Below are 15,072 nucleotides of genomic sequence, written 5' to 3' on the forward strand. Positions count from 1 at the left end.
GTGGAAGCACAGTCTGGGGCAGATGTGTGTAAAGGAGGGAGATGAGGGGAGTGCGTGGTTGCCAGTGTGCCCTGTGCCGGCTGCCTACCCGCCCCAGACAGGTAACAAGACCATGCTACAGAGAACACAAGAGCGGGGAGCGCGGGCTCCAAGACTGTTGCACCTGCTCACCATCAACATGGATCCTCCCAGCTCCTAGAAAAGGACTTCTGTTCCTCTCTTCCCCCGCCTTCCCTTTCTTCCATCCACGAATGTTTACTGAGCATCCCTGGGGTGTAACCTTGTTCAGGAAGCGGCAGCTTGGGAAATGACGCTCTTGCTGTACAGTCTAGCAGGGGCACGGATGAGAAGGTGAATCGTGGGGTAAATCGCTTCCTGTTGGTCTGGGTTTAAATCCCCAGCGCTCGGGTGAGACCCGACAAATGTGTAAATACAGCCCGGGGAGGGCAGAGACAGGATGATCCCCAGAGCTCTTGGACAGACATTGTAATCCATCAGTGGACTTCAGATCCTGTGTCAAAGAAGAAGATGGAAAATGACTGAGGAAGATTCCAGACATCAACTTCTGACCTCCATGTGTACATGGACACATACATACATACACATACAATATATATATATATACATATACACAATAGATACATGTGCATATATGCATGTGTATATACATGTATGTGTACATACATACACATACACAATATAAACATATGTATACACACGTGTATGTGTATATACACATATGTATATATGTATGCATATATATACACGTGTGTATGTGTACAAATACATATATAGGTACAATGTAAACGTGTGTATATACCTATATATGTGTGTATACATGTGCAAATATACATACACATACATGTTCACATTATAGACATTAGTGTGTAATATACACACGTATGTATATATATGTGTGTATAAATGTGTACCTGTGTCTGCATATACATACACATACATATACTCAAGATAATTTTGTGTGTATATATACGTATGTTATATACACATGTGTAAATGTGTGCATATACATACATGTATACATATATAACCATAAACAAATATGGATGGTGCTCAGTGTTATAAGACAAGGCAGGGGAGAGACAGAAGAGAGGGCTGGCCAGAGAGGTCGGGGCCAGCCTCTGTGATGGGGCGATCTTTGGGCAGAGACAGGGGTCGCTATTGATGTCTTCCATCAAGCCTCCAGCATGTACGAGTCCTTGCGTTTGGAGGTCAGTGGGGCTGGAGCAGAGAGAACAAGAGGGAAGATGAACTCCAGAGGAAGACCTGGGAGGCTCATCATGCCTGTGACCAAGTGAGACTTTCGTTTTAGTCTGAGCTGAGAGCCATGGCGGAGTTTTGGGCCAGAGAGGAAGATGATGGTATGAGAGAGTAGTGTGGGGCAAAGGGCAAGGACTCTATATGGGAGAGGAAGCTCAGACTCACCTCCACTCCCCTCCCCCACCTTTCTTTCCTTCTTTCTTGAGAGATGGTCTCACTGTGTAGCCCTAGCTGTCCTGGGACTCACGCTGTGGACCAGGCTGGCCTCAAACTCAAAGAGATCCACCTGCCTTTGCCTCCCAAGTGCTGGGGCTCACAGCATGCACCACTGTGTTCAGCTTTCTGTCTCATTCTTTGCGAGCTCCTGTTCATGAGCTGGGAGCTGCTGTTGCTCCTGTTGTGTGGAGTAGAGGCTCTGAAACTGCCATTGAGTATGTGTGAATGTGATGTGTGTGTGTGTGTGCATGCCCATGTGAGCATGCATGTATGCCCTGTCTGTGGTCTTTGGAGAGCAGAACTCCTCATGGTTAATACAGTCTCATTAGCCCACTGCCACACCTGATGTGTTTTCAAAGTTCTGACAAGGTGACTTTCTGGGAGCTGTGGGTAGCACTAGGCATGCAAGGCTGCTCCCGCACCTCCTACACCTGTCCCCCTGCAGGCCTTCCCCTGCAGCAGCTCAGGAGGGGCTCCAGGAGCTGCTAAGAGTATTTGATGCAGTTTAACAGAAAGATCAGGACTGCTTTGTTCCCAGTGCCAGCATTTGCTGGCTACAGAACCCAGGAAAAGGGGGTGGGAGGCTGGAAGGCGAAAATGAATTTCTTAGTTCAGGCGTTTGGGGAGTTTGGAGCAATCGGATTCAGGTATGGTCATATTTAAACGTCCATGCTACCATCAGACCTTGAGTCTGCCTGGTGACATTCGAGGAAGCCTCTGCTGCTGCTCTGTGAGGAGCCGGTTTGCCCCATCTCCTCCTCTTCCCACCTCCCAGGTGAGTGAGTTGGCCAGCCCAAGACCTCCGAGCATCCCAGTTGGCCGGCACCCTGCTCAGAAAGCCCACTCGTGCCTGTTCACGCGGCTCTGGATGGGTCAAGTCTGTGTTTACGATGTAATAAAGACTGCCGACTAGTCTTCCCGGGAACAAGCCACAGCCACTCAGGCAGGGCTGGGCTGAGCCGTTGGATGACATGTGGCATGGACCTGGCTGACCTCTCTTGGCCCTCCCCAGGCCCCCTGAGGCTGATGAAACACCATGTCTTATGACAGCCATTAAGGAGGCACGGGATGGCAGGTCACTCACCTTAGCTCATAGAGATGCCCATGCTACAGCCAAGCCCCACTTCCAACTCTGTTCTGCTTTTTATGGGAGCCCAAACCAACAATGCATGAGTCCTTATGAAGCACGACCTTGGGGAGTGTGTGACCCTCCCCGATGATAGACCCTCGACAGCCTTCTCTCCTTTGTAGTGACACCTCTCTGTCCCTGCTGTCCTGAAGCCTGCCACCCTCCTCTCTTAGGAGTCGAGTCGGAATAGCTGAGCCTTCAGCAGGCTATGTCCCTGTCCTGGGGTAGAGAGCAGGGTCTTTCCTCCAGCTCCATTTTCTCAGTCAGCCCACCGGAGAGGAAGCCCAAGGAAGCCAGACTCACTGGGCATCACCCTCTGGCTGCTGTGTCCCCAGGCCCTGGATCCTAAGAGTTCTGAATGCTGACTGTTATTTCTTTCAATAGTTGGGGAGCTTGGAGAATGGACTCTGGTTCCTTCTTCACAGGGACAGACTGTGAGCAGGGGCAGATGGATCTCTTGTGAGCTCAGGGCAGGCGATGATGGGTGTAGTGAGATCCAGGACATTCAGAGCCGTGTAGAGAGATCCCATCTCAAACACAAAATAGCCAGACGAGACATAGTAAAAATGAACCATATGGAGAACCAGGCATGGATGGCTGCCTGCGATCCCAGCACTAGGGAGGTGGAGGCAGGAGGATCAGGAGTTCAAAATCATCTGCAGTCGCATAGGGAGTTTGAAGCCAGCCCGGACTCCATGATTTGTAATTAGTTAATTATTTAATTCAGGTCTCTGGTAATTTAGAGACCTGATGCTACTCCGGCATTGAATGCATTCCCTTCTGGTTATTCTTGTTTAGTAAATTATGCTTGATTAGTAAAACTGTAGCAGCCTCCCTTTACTGAACACGAATGCTAACTGCTTTTCCGTTTCTCATTTAATAACAAAGCAGTCCTCCAGTGGACCAGGCAGCTGGTCCCCTCCCGACAAGGAGACTGAAGGCCAGAGAGGTTAATAAACACAGAGAAGCTCACACAGTCAAAAAGCAGCAGAGCACGGTCTGTCTACTGTTCGTTTCAGCTTCAATCAGTCCTAATTAAAAACAGCCAGAAAACTAAGTCTACAAAGCGAAGGGGCTAATAGATGTCTCAGTTCAAGTGTCTGGGAGGTTTGGGGTGGGCGGGTTTAGGGACAGCTACATCCCGCGGTTCCGGTGATGTCCTCAGGCCCCTTCCATCGCTGTGGGTTGCATTTCGCCGCGTTCTTTGGCTCTGTAACGTCCTCAGTCACAGCACTGACGTCACAGGAAATTGGCTTTGGGTCTGGTCCGGCCTAAATGACGCGATCCTTTTGTGCCCACCACAGTGGGGCAGGTCGCTGTGATTGGTCAAGCCTGGAGGGACAGAGCAGAGTAACATGGGTAGGAGATGGCATCAGGAAGCAGGACACTGGGCTGGAACCACAGCTGCCCATAGCCAGAAGGGAGTTTGACCTGCCTGCCTGCGCCTGCATCAGGAGGTTGGAGGTCAGGGCAGCCGAGCTCCAGGGAGGCGGACAGACTTCCATTACTGTGCTCACTAAGTAAACGGGAGGGAAAGGGCTCTGTGCCCGGTTCCGAGGACGCAAACCTATCACGAGGCCACGCCCCTGACCTCATCACCTCCCAGAAGCCCCGCCTCCTGCGCCATCATTTGGGGCCTCACGTTTTCAGCCTAGAGATTCTCAGGGGCTGTCAGTCACTCCGGCCGGACAGCGTGACATAAGCTCGAAGACGGTGTGGTTTCCAGTTCTGTAAGGGCCCTTGAAGGGCCTAATTCCAACCTGTGCCAGTGCGCCTGCGTGACTTAGCCACAAGCCCCTACTTTCTGGTCCCCGGTTAAATTTAAAACGCAGCACCAGGGGCTGCAATCCTAGCGCACCTGCAGGAGGTGGGAGGCAGAATCAGGAAGATCCTCGAACTCGCAGCACAGCTGACATGGCATGAGAAACAGAAAAACAAAGGGCGGAGGAGAGGGCTGGCACCTGAGGATGTCCTCTCACCTCCACACATGCGCAGTGGCGGACACACGTGAACGCGTGCGCGCACGTGAAAATAAGACTATTCCTCACTAATCCCAGCTCCTTTGCAAGGACTCGGTGGAACCACAGAGCTATTGCTACCGAATGGGAGGACGGGTCTACAGTGCATTTCTAGAAAGTTCTATCACATTTTAGATAATCTATCAAGTACTTGATATACATTTGCATGTGCAGTACAAACAAATCTCAGCCATCTGAGGGGCGGGCCTCTGTGTTACCTCATTTTGGAGACGTTTAAATGGAGGCACAGAGAAGTGAAGTGAATTGTCCGAGGACACACAGCAGGTAGCAGGCGGGCGTCGGGATCTAAAACCATCCCTTAAAAACAACATTCTCACCGCTTTCCATTTTAAGATCTGGGAGGGTAAAGTCAGTTTCTGATTTATCTGAGCGTTGTTTTTGTTTGTTCGTTTGCTTTTTGAGACAGGGTTTCTCTGTGTGGCCCTGGCTGTCCTAGAACTTGCTTTGTAGGCCAGACTAGCCTCGGACTCGCGGTGATCCTCCTGCCTCTGCCTCACCCCACCCCTGTACCCCACGTGCCGAGCGCTGGGATTAAAGGTGTGTGTCACCACGCCCGGCACTTATTTGAGTGTTTTAAGCAGCTCCCCAAGGCTTTAGTTTTTCACATCCTCCCAAGTTTAGACGTTCTTGGGGAGAGGAGGCATCTGTGCTGGCTTGCTCATCTCCAGGGCTGTGCGTCTGGAGATGGGGCGTTGCCAGGGAGGTCTGTTGGCCGTGCGGTGGGCAGCGCACCTGTGAGGAGGCTGGCGGCTCTCCGGTGTGGGCGGAATGTGAAGCACGCTCGGGGCTCTTTTTTTTTTTTTTCCCCTGCGTGTGGAGGAGACTGAGGCTCCTCCCAACCCTCTTATCCCAGGAAAAGGGAAGGGTTCTGGGTGGGTCTGGGGCCCTGGCGCAGGAGTACAGGGGGCTGGTTAATAGAAACCTCATCTGCTGTCGAGAACACCTTTTCCCGTGGTTGTGGGGGTTTGGGCAGTCCTCAGATGGTCAGGGAACTCCGCCCAGTACCTTTTTATAGCCATCAAGTAAACCATTAACTGTGGCCCAGTCGCCTGAACCACAGACCTCCATCCGCCAGCCAGCCCCAACACCTATTTAGAGCAGGTGGGTTGGGAGAGGGCAGGGGAAAGATTTCCCAACAACCCTGGCCCCAGGGGCTTCCCGCTCTCTAGTGTCACAGTTCCCTGACCTGCCTTCGAGCTCGCACCCCTCCACGCTGTGGGTCATCTTCCCAGGCCTGCAGTCTCTAGTCCCTTCACCCCCACCCCCATCTCCACCCCACCCCTGCGTGCGCACCTGCTCCAGAATGCCGTAGTCCGCAGTCCGCATTGCCTTTGAGCACCGCCTTCCTCGTACTGGTAATTGGCATATGAGAAACGCACGTTCCTTTGCGAGCACGATTCTCCCAGGGAGCCAGTGTGTGCCAGGCGAGCAGGGAGAGGTGACCCACGGAAGCTGAATAAAGGCTGGAGAGCCAGGAACCGTCGGTGACCCTGATGCTGATGTTCAGTTTCAGGGGCCAAGTGAGCAAGCTGCCTGGACCCTGCTGCCGGGGGGGGGGGGGGGGCTCCACCTGAGACAGCCTGGGGCTCCCCAGCCTTGATTCAAGTCCCGATCTTCTCACAGGCTCCAGTCTGGCAGGGAAGACGGAACAGTGACACCCATGATGCAAGGTTACCATGGATCTTTGGGCTCATGTGTGTCACACCAACTTGTATGTAGCAAGTGCCTATAGGCAGCTGTTGAGTGAATGAATGAACGAACGAACGAACGAATGAATGAATGAGGAAGAGAAGGGGTGAACAAGACAGTTTACTGTGTGCCTGGCCCAGCATGGACAGATAATGCAGGCTTTGGACCGCCATGGCTGCCAAGCTGAGTGCCCCACAGGTGGCCATTTCGGGTTGCTACTTAAAACACCCTGAAGGCAGCCTGGGAAAAGCTTTCAGCGCAGTGCTCTTGGGATTTCCGAGAGAAGTGGTGGGGACGCCCTTGAGATGCTCAAATGCGTAAATACTCAAATCCCTTCATTTGAATATAATTTGCATAGAACTTGAGCTCACCCTCTAGCTGGCTTCTAACAGGCATTTGCCCTGTGAGCAGGGGTTCAGAGTGGGAGAGAAGCCGGAGGTGATTGGCATGGAGAAGGATGCATAGGCAGAGGTCAGGCGGTGGGAGTCCCCTGTCCTCTGGCTCTTGCAGGAGGGGGTGACACCCATGAAGGGGCGGGGTGTGGGGGAGGCAGACGAAGCTGGAGCCAGCATGGAAACAGCAGCTTGGAGCAAGCCTCCCCCTCCTTCCTCCAGGTCTGCTTGTGACTGGGGGCTGGGGATTGGGGGAGCAGAGCCTCTCAAAATATCCCCATGTTCCCCGACCCCACCCCCATCCCCCGCTCAGGAACTCTCCTTTCCCATAGCAAATTAGAAACCGCCACGGGATCTTTGCACCTGCCCCTCCCTTCCTGGAGCTCTGTGGAGACAGATACAGGCAGATTCTTCTCCCTGCTTTACAGCTGGGGAAACCGAGGCCTACAGTAGTAGTTTTGGCTTGTCTTTCAGATTGTGGGGCTTTGCTACCTCCAGGAAGCCCTCTCTGACCTCCCTCTCAGGTCTCTTAGACCCAGTTTTATCACTTCAGAGAACAGTGCTCACTCGCGCTGTTGGGTTCCTGGGATCCAAACCCAGGCCATTTTACCTGCTGAGCCGTCTCCTCAGCTCCGGGACGTGCCTTTGAGTCAAGCAGAATTGTAGTACCTCCCGTCTGTCACCCTGATAGTTCAGTGGATGCTGGGTCACCCCTCCTTCCTCATACTCCTCTGACAAGGGCTATTTTTAAAGCCGCCCTGCAAAGCCCTTAGGTGTTCACCATAGCATCCTCCTCTGGAAGGTAGCAGGCCTGGTGCCCAGAGACTCCAGCCCAGACACAGCCTCTTGGCTCCATCACTCACCAGCCTAGGTTTCGGCTGCCGGAGGTCGGTGCCAGCTGGAGCTAGAGGGGGCTTAGCTGGGCCCAGGGGATAAGCAATACCCCCGGGGACCTCTATGCAGGCCTGTGTAGTGTGTACCTCCAACCAGGGGACCCTATGGACCAAGTCCATTATGTGTGTCCACTGTTAAGGCAAGCCATTTGTTTTAACACTTGTTTTTAAAGATTTGTTTATTTTATATATGTGAGTACACCGTCACTGTCTTCAGACACACTAGAAGAGGGCATCGGATTCCATTATAGTTGTGAGCCACCGTGTGGTTGCTGGAACTTGAACTCAGGACCTCTGGAAGAGCAGTCAGTGCTCTTAACTGCTGAGCCATCTCTCCAGCCCAGTTTTAAAACTTTTAAAGGTTTGTAAACACCAAAGTAAAAGAAGCCACATGACCTTGACTGTGGCCTTAAAGTCAGCGCCCCAGGTTTCCCAAATAAAAACTCAGAACACCCCGCAACGCTCCCTATAATGTCCGAGATGCGCTTTCACTAACACCATCCCCCTGCATCTGAAATCTGCGTGGGCGGGGCTATCCTGTGCTAAGTCTGGCCATTCTCCCCACATCCAGAAAGCCTTTTTTTCCCCCTAGCCCTTGCTGACTTTGGTCTTTGACATACAAGCCCCATCGGGAAGGACAGGGGCTGGGGACAATTCTGGGAACTACCTAAGCCTAGGTGCCTGACATTATGGTGGCGACAGCCTCAGGGTGGTCACCATCACATATGAGCACCTGCCGTGTAGACAGGGGCTCAGGATCCTCATTCAGCAAACCCCTGTTCTATCTCTGCCCCTAGAAGGCCTGTGTCGATTTGGTGCAGCTCTGTGCAGCCTCCTGGGGGAAGGCATTTTGACTGCAGATTCTGGAATGTTTAGCCAAGTTCTGTGGGCTGGGGCAACAGGTCCCACCCAAGTCAAAGACTTCAACATAACCTGGGCATCCATTTGGAACCTGGCAGAGCTCCAGGTGGGTTGTGGGAGGGCGTGGACACGCTGTGGTCATCAAGCCGGGCAGCAGTGGGCCCAGGAACAGCAGCCCTCTGGCTTGGGAGAGCTTCCCAGCTTGCCCCGGCTCTCTCTGGAGATCAGTTCTCCTACGCTGTTTAAATATTTACAGGCGAGAGGGTTGGGGGAGGAAGGGCAGGGCTGGTGTCTGAACGGAGGCAGGTGTGGCGGCCTACGTGGAAGGGCAGGGCTGCGGGCTGTGTCCCTGGCTGGGCTGCCTCGAGTGGAGACGTTCACAAAGGCGTGTGAGCGCCCCCTGTGGAGAGTCCGTGCCATCTCACCTCCACTGTGCCTTGTAGATGTGTTTGCCAGCTCTCCCACAGGGTGAGACCCAGCTGGGCAAATCTACTTTGCGGGTTTTTGTTTTGTTTGTTTGGTGTTATTGCTGTTGGCTTTTTCTTTTCTTTCTGGTTTTAGAAAAGGTCTCTGCCTTTTTATGCCAGGCTCGTCTAGACTGCCTGATCTTCCTGCCACTTCTGAATGCCTGATTTTCAGGACTGTGTCACCATGCCCAGCTCTGGGTGGGCTCCTAGACTGTTTTGTTTTGTTTTGTTTTGTTGTTGTTGTTGTTGTTGCTGTTGTTGTTCGAGACAGAGTCTTTCTATAGCCCTGGCTATCTTGGAACTCACCCTGTAGACCAGGCTGGCCTTGAGATCAGAGATCTGCCTCTCCAGTGCTGGGATTAAAGATGTGCACAGCTGGGGTTGGGGATTTAGCTCAGTGGTAGAGTGCTTGCCTAGCAAGCGCAAGGCCCTGGGTTCGGTCCCCAGCTCTGAAAAAAAGAAAAAAAATGTGCACAGCTACACAAGTCAATTCTTAACGTTTATTTATTTATTTTCTGTTTCTGTTTGTCAGCGCTTATATACGTGCACCATGCAGATGCCTACAGAGGCCAGAAGGTCCTCTGGAACTGTAATTATAGACAATCGTGAGCCACCGGGTGCTGGGAAGTAAACCCAGGTCCCTGTAGGAGAGAGGTCGGTAGCCTTAATCACTGAGCCATCTCTCCAGCCCCTCCACCACCCACCAGTTCTTAAGGGTTTCCCAAAGAACGAGCTGCATCATGGGGGAATGCAGCCAGATACCAGACACCCAGTGGTTGCAGGAGAATAAAAGCTTACTGATCGCCTTGAACTCCTGTGGCCTCCCAAAAGTCCCTGCAGGGTGTCACTGACACACCTTGCCCTCCTGTGTCCCAGCCTTTGTCCATGACTTCACTTCCATCTCTTACCCTGCCAGGAGTCTTTGCTGGCCTCCAACCCTCCTCCCAGACTGCTCTGCCCCTGGTCTGTCCGGAGAGCTCCTCTCCCTTACAATGGCACAGCCTCGTGCCTCCTGCTGAAGTGCCCTCCTCCACAGGCTTTGGTGACCTTTTGTGGGAGGGAAGCTTCCACCATGGTGCCACTCACCAGACTTTTTAATTTCTTTTTCTGGCCTTGGGCAGAGCTGGTCATTAACTCCTGTGAAATCATCCAGCTAGACCTGGGGCCAGCGTAGGCGGAAGGGTCTCAGTTGCAGCCACCTCTCACTCTGACCCATGTGAGAGCCCTGGGCTCAGGGAAGATGCTCAACTTCTCTGAGTTTTTGTCAACAGACAGCGTGTGTGTCCAGTCAGGTCAAGGTGCCAATAGGAAACAGATGGTTCCCCCAAACTGCTCGTAGGAAAAATGAGTTTAAAAAGAGGTTGTTGGCTAAAGAGGGAAGGGGACCAGGAGACATCAGGCAGGTGAGGAAAGAGCAGGAACAAGGAACCAGCACCACCCTTCATGATGGTGTATGGGGAGGAGGGAAAAGAGGGCAGAGGAGGCAACCTTGCAGGGACAAGCCTCAGTCAAGGGTCCTTTCTTCCTGAGGAAGCTTGGACAATGCCTTCTCTCATAGTCCCTGCCACCTCTTCCCACTGAAAAATGTGGAACACCTTACCCACCACCCCTGGTCTTCTCTTCCTTTCTAATATTCCAGTGCAGTTTAGGCACAAGTGAGCATTGACCAGATTGGTGAACACTGCTAACCTGGGTCACAGAAAACGAGTGCTAAGGGAGGGGCCAAGACTTGAGCTGAGCCTCTGTGTTTCCCTAGGCCTCTCCTCTGGCCCAGATCTTTGGACCTGAAGCCCCCAGGCTGGCCTGTCTGTCTCCATCCTCACACCTCACTCTCTCAGTGTGTACATGCAGGAGCTGACCAAGAGACCGAGGCGCCTCTTCATGTCCCGCTGTGGTTTCAGGGTCTTTTGGTCCCGTGGTTTCCTGTGTCTCTCGCCTGTGGTTCCCTATCTCAGCAGTTCCGGGTGGGGATTGATTCAGCACCAAGGACAGGGGCGCGAGCAGAGGCAGACAGAGGAAGTGGTCCTCTTTGAATGCTTCAGGGGAGCTGGGAATGCCCTTCAAAGATGCTCAAGGGGGACGAAGGTGCCAAATCTCACACCCCACAGATGTCAGAGCTGGGCCACCTGGGAAGGAGTAGAGTCTGGAAGAGGAAGCCACTAGGTTAGCCGGGTGGTTCAATCAAAGGTACAGAGAGGAGAGTCCTGGCGCTGCAGATAGTGGGTGCTTTCATTCGCTTGGGCTGCTGTAACAGAATCCCACAGGCAGGTCGCCATGCAAGGCAGAGATGTGCTGTCTTGAAGCTCTGGAGGCTGTGAAGGAAGGCTGAAGTCCAAGCCTCTCCTCTTGGCTTCTAGATGCAATTTTCTCTCTTGCATCTTCTCTCTGGACCATCCTGTGACCCTGTTTCCCTCCTTCTATGGAGACACTGCTCGTACTAGACCAGGGACCACTCCATAAGCTAACTTTAAAGGTTTTCTTTACAAATACGATCATATTCTCAGTCAGTAGGAGGCAGCGTTTTACGATAACCAGTCTGGGGGTGGGAAGGGGAGATACAACCCAGCACACGGCCAGTGACTTGTCACAGCCAGAGAGTCTGGGGTGCAAGAGAAATATCAAGGGAGAGAATGGAAGGAGATGAGACATTCTGGGAAATAGAGTTGGGGGTGGCTGAAGGTACCCAATGATAGGTAACAGAACTCACCAGGGCTGTTCTTTGCTCTGACCGAGCTCTGAGCCCTCAGAGAAAGCTGGGGACTTGCCACATGTCCAGAGGATGTTCATGGCTTCCTTTGGGAACACAGAGCAGATGGGACCCAGTATCTCCACACATGGGCAGCAGGGCTGCGTCAGAACAGCCCCAGCGGGGACAGGCAGATGGCCGCCTCTGAAGAAGAGGGACATTGGCAGCAGAGCCTTACCTACAGAAGACGGAGTAGACACTGCAGGGGCCTGGAGTAACACACTGTGGGCGTGTCATCCAGTTAGCAGAGCCCCTCAGCTAGACCACCTGGGCAGGAAGGCTGGGCCAGGACTCAGAGGACATTAGCCTGCTAGAGCTGTGCTCACACAGTCAGCAAACTACGGCCCAGCCGCCAAGTTTAGCTTGCTTGCTTTAATTTGTTACTCATGTACTTTTCTTCTTACATTATTTATTGTGTGCGGGTGTGCATGCCGAGGTCAAGGGACAGCTTGTGAAAGCCCATTCTCTCCTCCCACCACGTGGGTGCCAGGGATCGAACTCAGACGGTCACGTTTGGCAGCAAGCACCTTTACCCACACAGCCATCTCGACAGCCCAATTACGTCATTTTATCTCTGCAGCAATCTTTCCTTCCTTCTGGGTCCTGGGCTTATTTCTTCCCGTTTGCTAATTCCCAGGGCATAAAGGTAAGCTGTCGTGCGAGGTCTTCCTTCTTCTGCCACCGTGCTTTCCCGCTATAGTCTCCCCTCAGCTCTGTCCTCCCACACGTCTTGGCGTGCAGTGTTTGCTCACACTTACCTCAGGATGCCTTCTAATGTCTCCTGTAGCTCCTCTGACCCATGAGTAATTTCCTTTCCACAAATGTGTAGGTCTTGCCCCCTGCTCCTGACATCCTGTTTCATCCCAGTGTGATGTGCATAAAAGATTCAGGTGGAGGCGTGGCTCACTGGTGGAGTGCTTGCCTGGCACGTGTGAGGCCCTGGGTTCGAATCATAATCGCACCTTTGAAACAGGGTAATTTCACGCCGGGTTCCTGTTGAGAACACTTCCTAGCGAAGCTGGACTGGAAGAGCTGGGTGCTGTCCACAGTGCTGGTGCTGATAGGGGCGGACTGGCTGCGGCTGCCATCGGAGCACTTAGTGCTGTGTAACAGAGTGCCAATGGTGCTCTATCCTGTCTGTACCTCCAGAAAGCAAGCGCCAGGAAGAGGAGGGGGCAGCAGGGTCCGAGGGCAACACCCCTGTCAGGCAAGCGTGTGGTGTGCCACAAGAACACAGAATGGCGAATCTCTGAGTGGGGGTCCAGGACGTAGCTACTCCCGCCTCTTGTTAGAGGTCTTGGGATGGATTTCTGGGACAGGCCTTTGGATCACCTTTTGACCTCAGTCTCAAGGTGGGGAAACTGAGGACCAGAGGGACAGTCTTTGCTTAGATTAGACCATGCCTCTGGAGACAGTGGGAGGTAAACCCAGGGAAGCCAGAGGGCATTCCAGCCCCTCAGGTAAGAACGGTTCACAAAGCCAGCTATCTTTTTCCTGAGTAACCTCAACTGCCTTCCCAGGAGTCACTCAGCATGGTGTATCCCAAGATGGGATTTCATTCTGTTCCATCCCTCCCTCCCTGGCAGGTGGGCACTCCTGAGCCTCTATTTTCCAAAACCTGCTGGGTCCCACGTAGGGACTTGAACCCATCTTTCCTAGATCCCACAATTGACCATCCCCATGCTGCCCATTTCACTCCTGTATCTTCAGACTCACGGAGTTACCATGCGCCCACAAGTCCTTTACCGAGCACATAATATTCATTGCGGATAAGGCAAAGGCAAAGAAGGGGGACTTGTATTCTGGAGGAGAGACGCAGGCAGGATGCCACAGGAATCAGAGCTCAGACCTGGACCCATGCTGAGTTCTTCACAGGCTCTCTGGTGGGCAAGGGAAGGGAACAATTCTGGTAGTTGTGTGCAGGATGGTACATTTTGCGTGACCTCTGGAAGAGGTGACAGACCTCCACGCAAACTAAGTGAAATGGGCACAGATCTGCCCCATGCCAAGAGGCTGTGGAAGGAAGAGGGGTTTACCCAAACACCCCAGACAGCCTGCAAACACTCTGGTGGGAGAATTGCGAGCCCGGGGGTGCAGCACCCCATCCAGTCAGCCTCTCCTCCACCCCCCTATGTGCCCTGCAGGTGAAGCAGATCATGGAGGAGGCTGTTACCCGAAAGTTCGTCCATGAGGACAGCAGCCACATCATCTCCTTCTGCGGTGAGTTGGTGACCGCCTCAGCGGAGGCAATGAGGAGCAGCTTCCTGGCTGGGCTGCAGCAGAGGAGGCGTACCTGTGAGGCAGCTCTTGCGTCATGTTGGGCTTTGTGACTCCCAGGTTATTTTGGGATGCGGAGGGCACTCCGCAGGAGGAAGTGGATTTGGAAATGCAGAGCTGTGAGTTGGGCGTGGGGGGGGGTCGCCCCCTGTGTCCTGTGGAGGGCTCCCTTTACCCTGACGCATCCCGTTGAGGCACAGGATGGGTAAAGGATGGAGCTAAAAGGGTGCCGAGGGCTGGGGCTGGGCTTGGTTGGTAGAGCGCTCCCCTCAAATGCTCAGCACCCCAGATTCCACCCACAGCATCGGGTAAAGCCAGGCACTGTGGCGCATGCCTGCCACCCTAGCACTCCAGTGGTGGAGGCAGGAGGATCACAGGTTTAAGGTCATCCTCAGCTATGTATTGGTTCCTGGCCAGCCTGGGCTACAGAGGACCCAGTAACGGATAATTGGGTATGGGGGATAAGCAGCCTCCAAGGTGTCTTGAGACTCACATTTAGTAGATGGACCTTTGAAGGCTTGGGATCTGCTGCAAGCTGACCCTGCTCAGGAGCAGACAGGTTCCTACTGTGCCTGGATGTCGGCCAGAGACTGGGCTCCCGGTGCCTGCAGTCACCTCATGCTCATGGTAGGGGGTGGGGAAGGGACCTGAAGCTCATGGCGGGTGTTTTGAATCGGGAGCTCCGTCCAAGAAGGTTCTCTTCTTGGAACTTTAGCACATGGAATGTCTCACCAGTAGTGCACAGCGGGGTCCCCTCCTGTGATCGTGGCCCGGGGAAGATGCCTGAGCACAGACACCTAGCCATCCTGCCAACCCCCATCCATGCGGCTGGGCACCCGTGACTCTGGCTTCACATGGAGCGTTTGGGGTGGGGGTGGGGTGGAACCTCATCCTTTGTAGCAGGCACAGCAGGGTTCGCATCCTCCCTCACGTCCCAGTCTGCTTTATACTGCTGGTGACAAACACCAAAAGCAACTGTGCGAAGAGTTATTTCAGCTTGGAGTCTGGGCAGGAACCTGCGCAGGGCGGGAACTCAAGCAGAGCAGGAACCTGGAGGCAGGAGCTGATGCAGAGGCCATTGGAGG

General features: G+C 53.4%; 1 protein-coding gene and 1 long non-coding RNA gene across 7 annotated transcripts in view; one reads left to right on the forward strand and one right to left on the reverse strand.

The window, feature by feature from the left end:
• Positions 1-15,072, forward strand: part of Sgsm1 (small G protein signaling modulator 1) — a 79,533-nt gene that overhangs the window by 16,526 nt on the left and 47,935 nt on the right. For all 6 annotated transcript variants that reach the window (XM_039089276.2, XM_063271225.1, XM_063271224.1 and 3 more), the window contains one exon: positions 13,855-13,930. In XM_039089276.2, coding sequence (XP_038945204.1) covers positions 13,855-13,930 — 76 coding nt within the window. The remainder of the gene's footprint in view (positions 1-13,854; positions 13,931-15,072) is intronic.
• On the reverse strand, positions 3,482-9,932 carry LOC134481307 (uncharacterized). The gene is made up of 2 exons (XR_010056817.1): positions 5,956-9,932; positions 3,482-3,955 (listed from the first exon to the last, which is right to left on the reverse strand). It is a non-coding gene; the product is annotated as an uncharacterized LOC134481307 (long non-coding RNA).

The sequence above is a fragment of the Rattus norvegicus genome, chromosome 12 (genome assembly GCF_036323735.1).
Source record: "Rattus norvegicus strain BN/NHsdMcwi chromosome 12, GRCr8, whole genome shotgun sequence".
Classification (NCBI taxonomy): domain Eukaryota; kingdom Metazoa; phylum Chordata; class Mammalia; order Rodentia; family Muridae; genus Rattus; species Rattus norvegicus.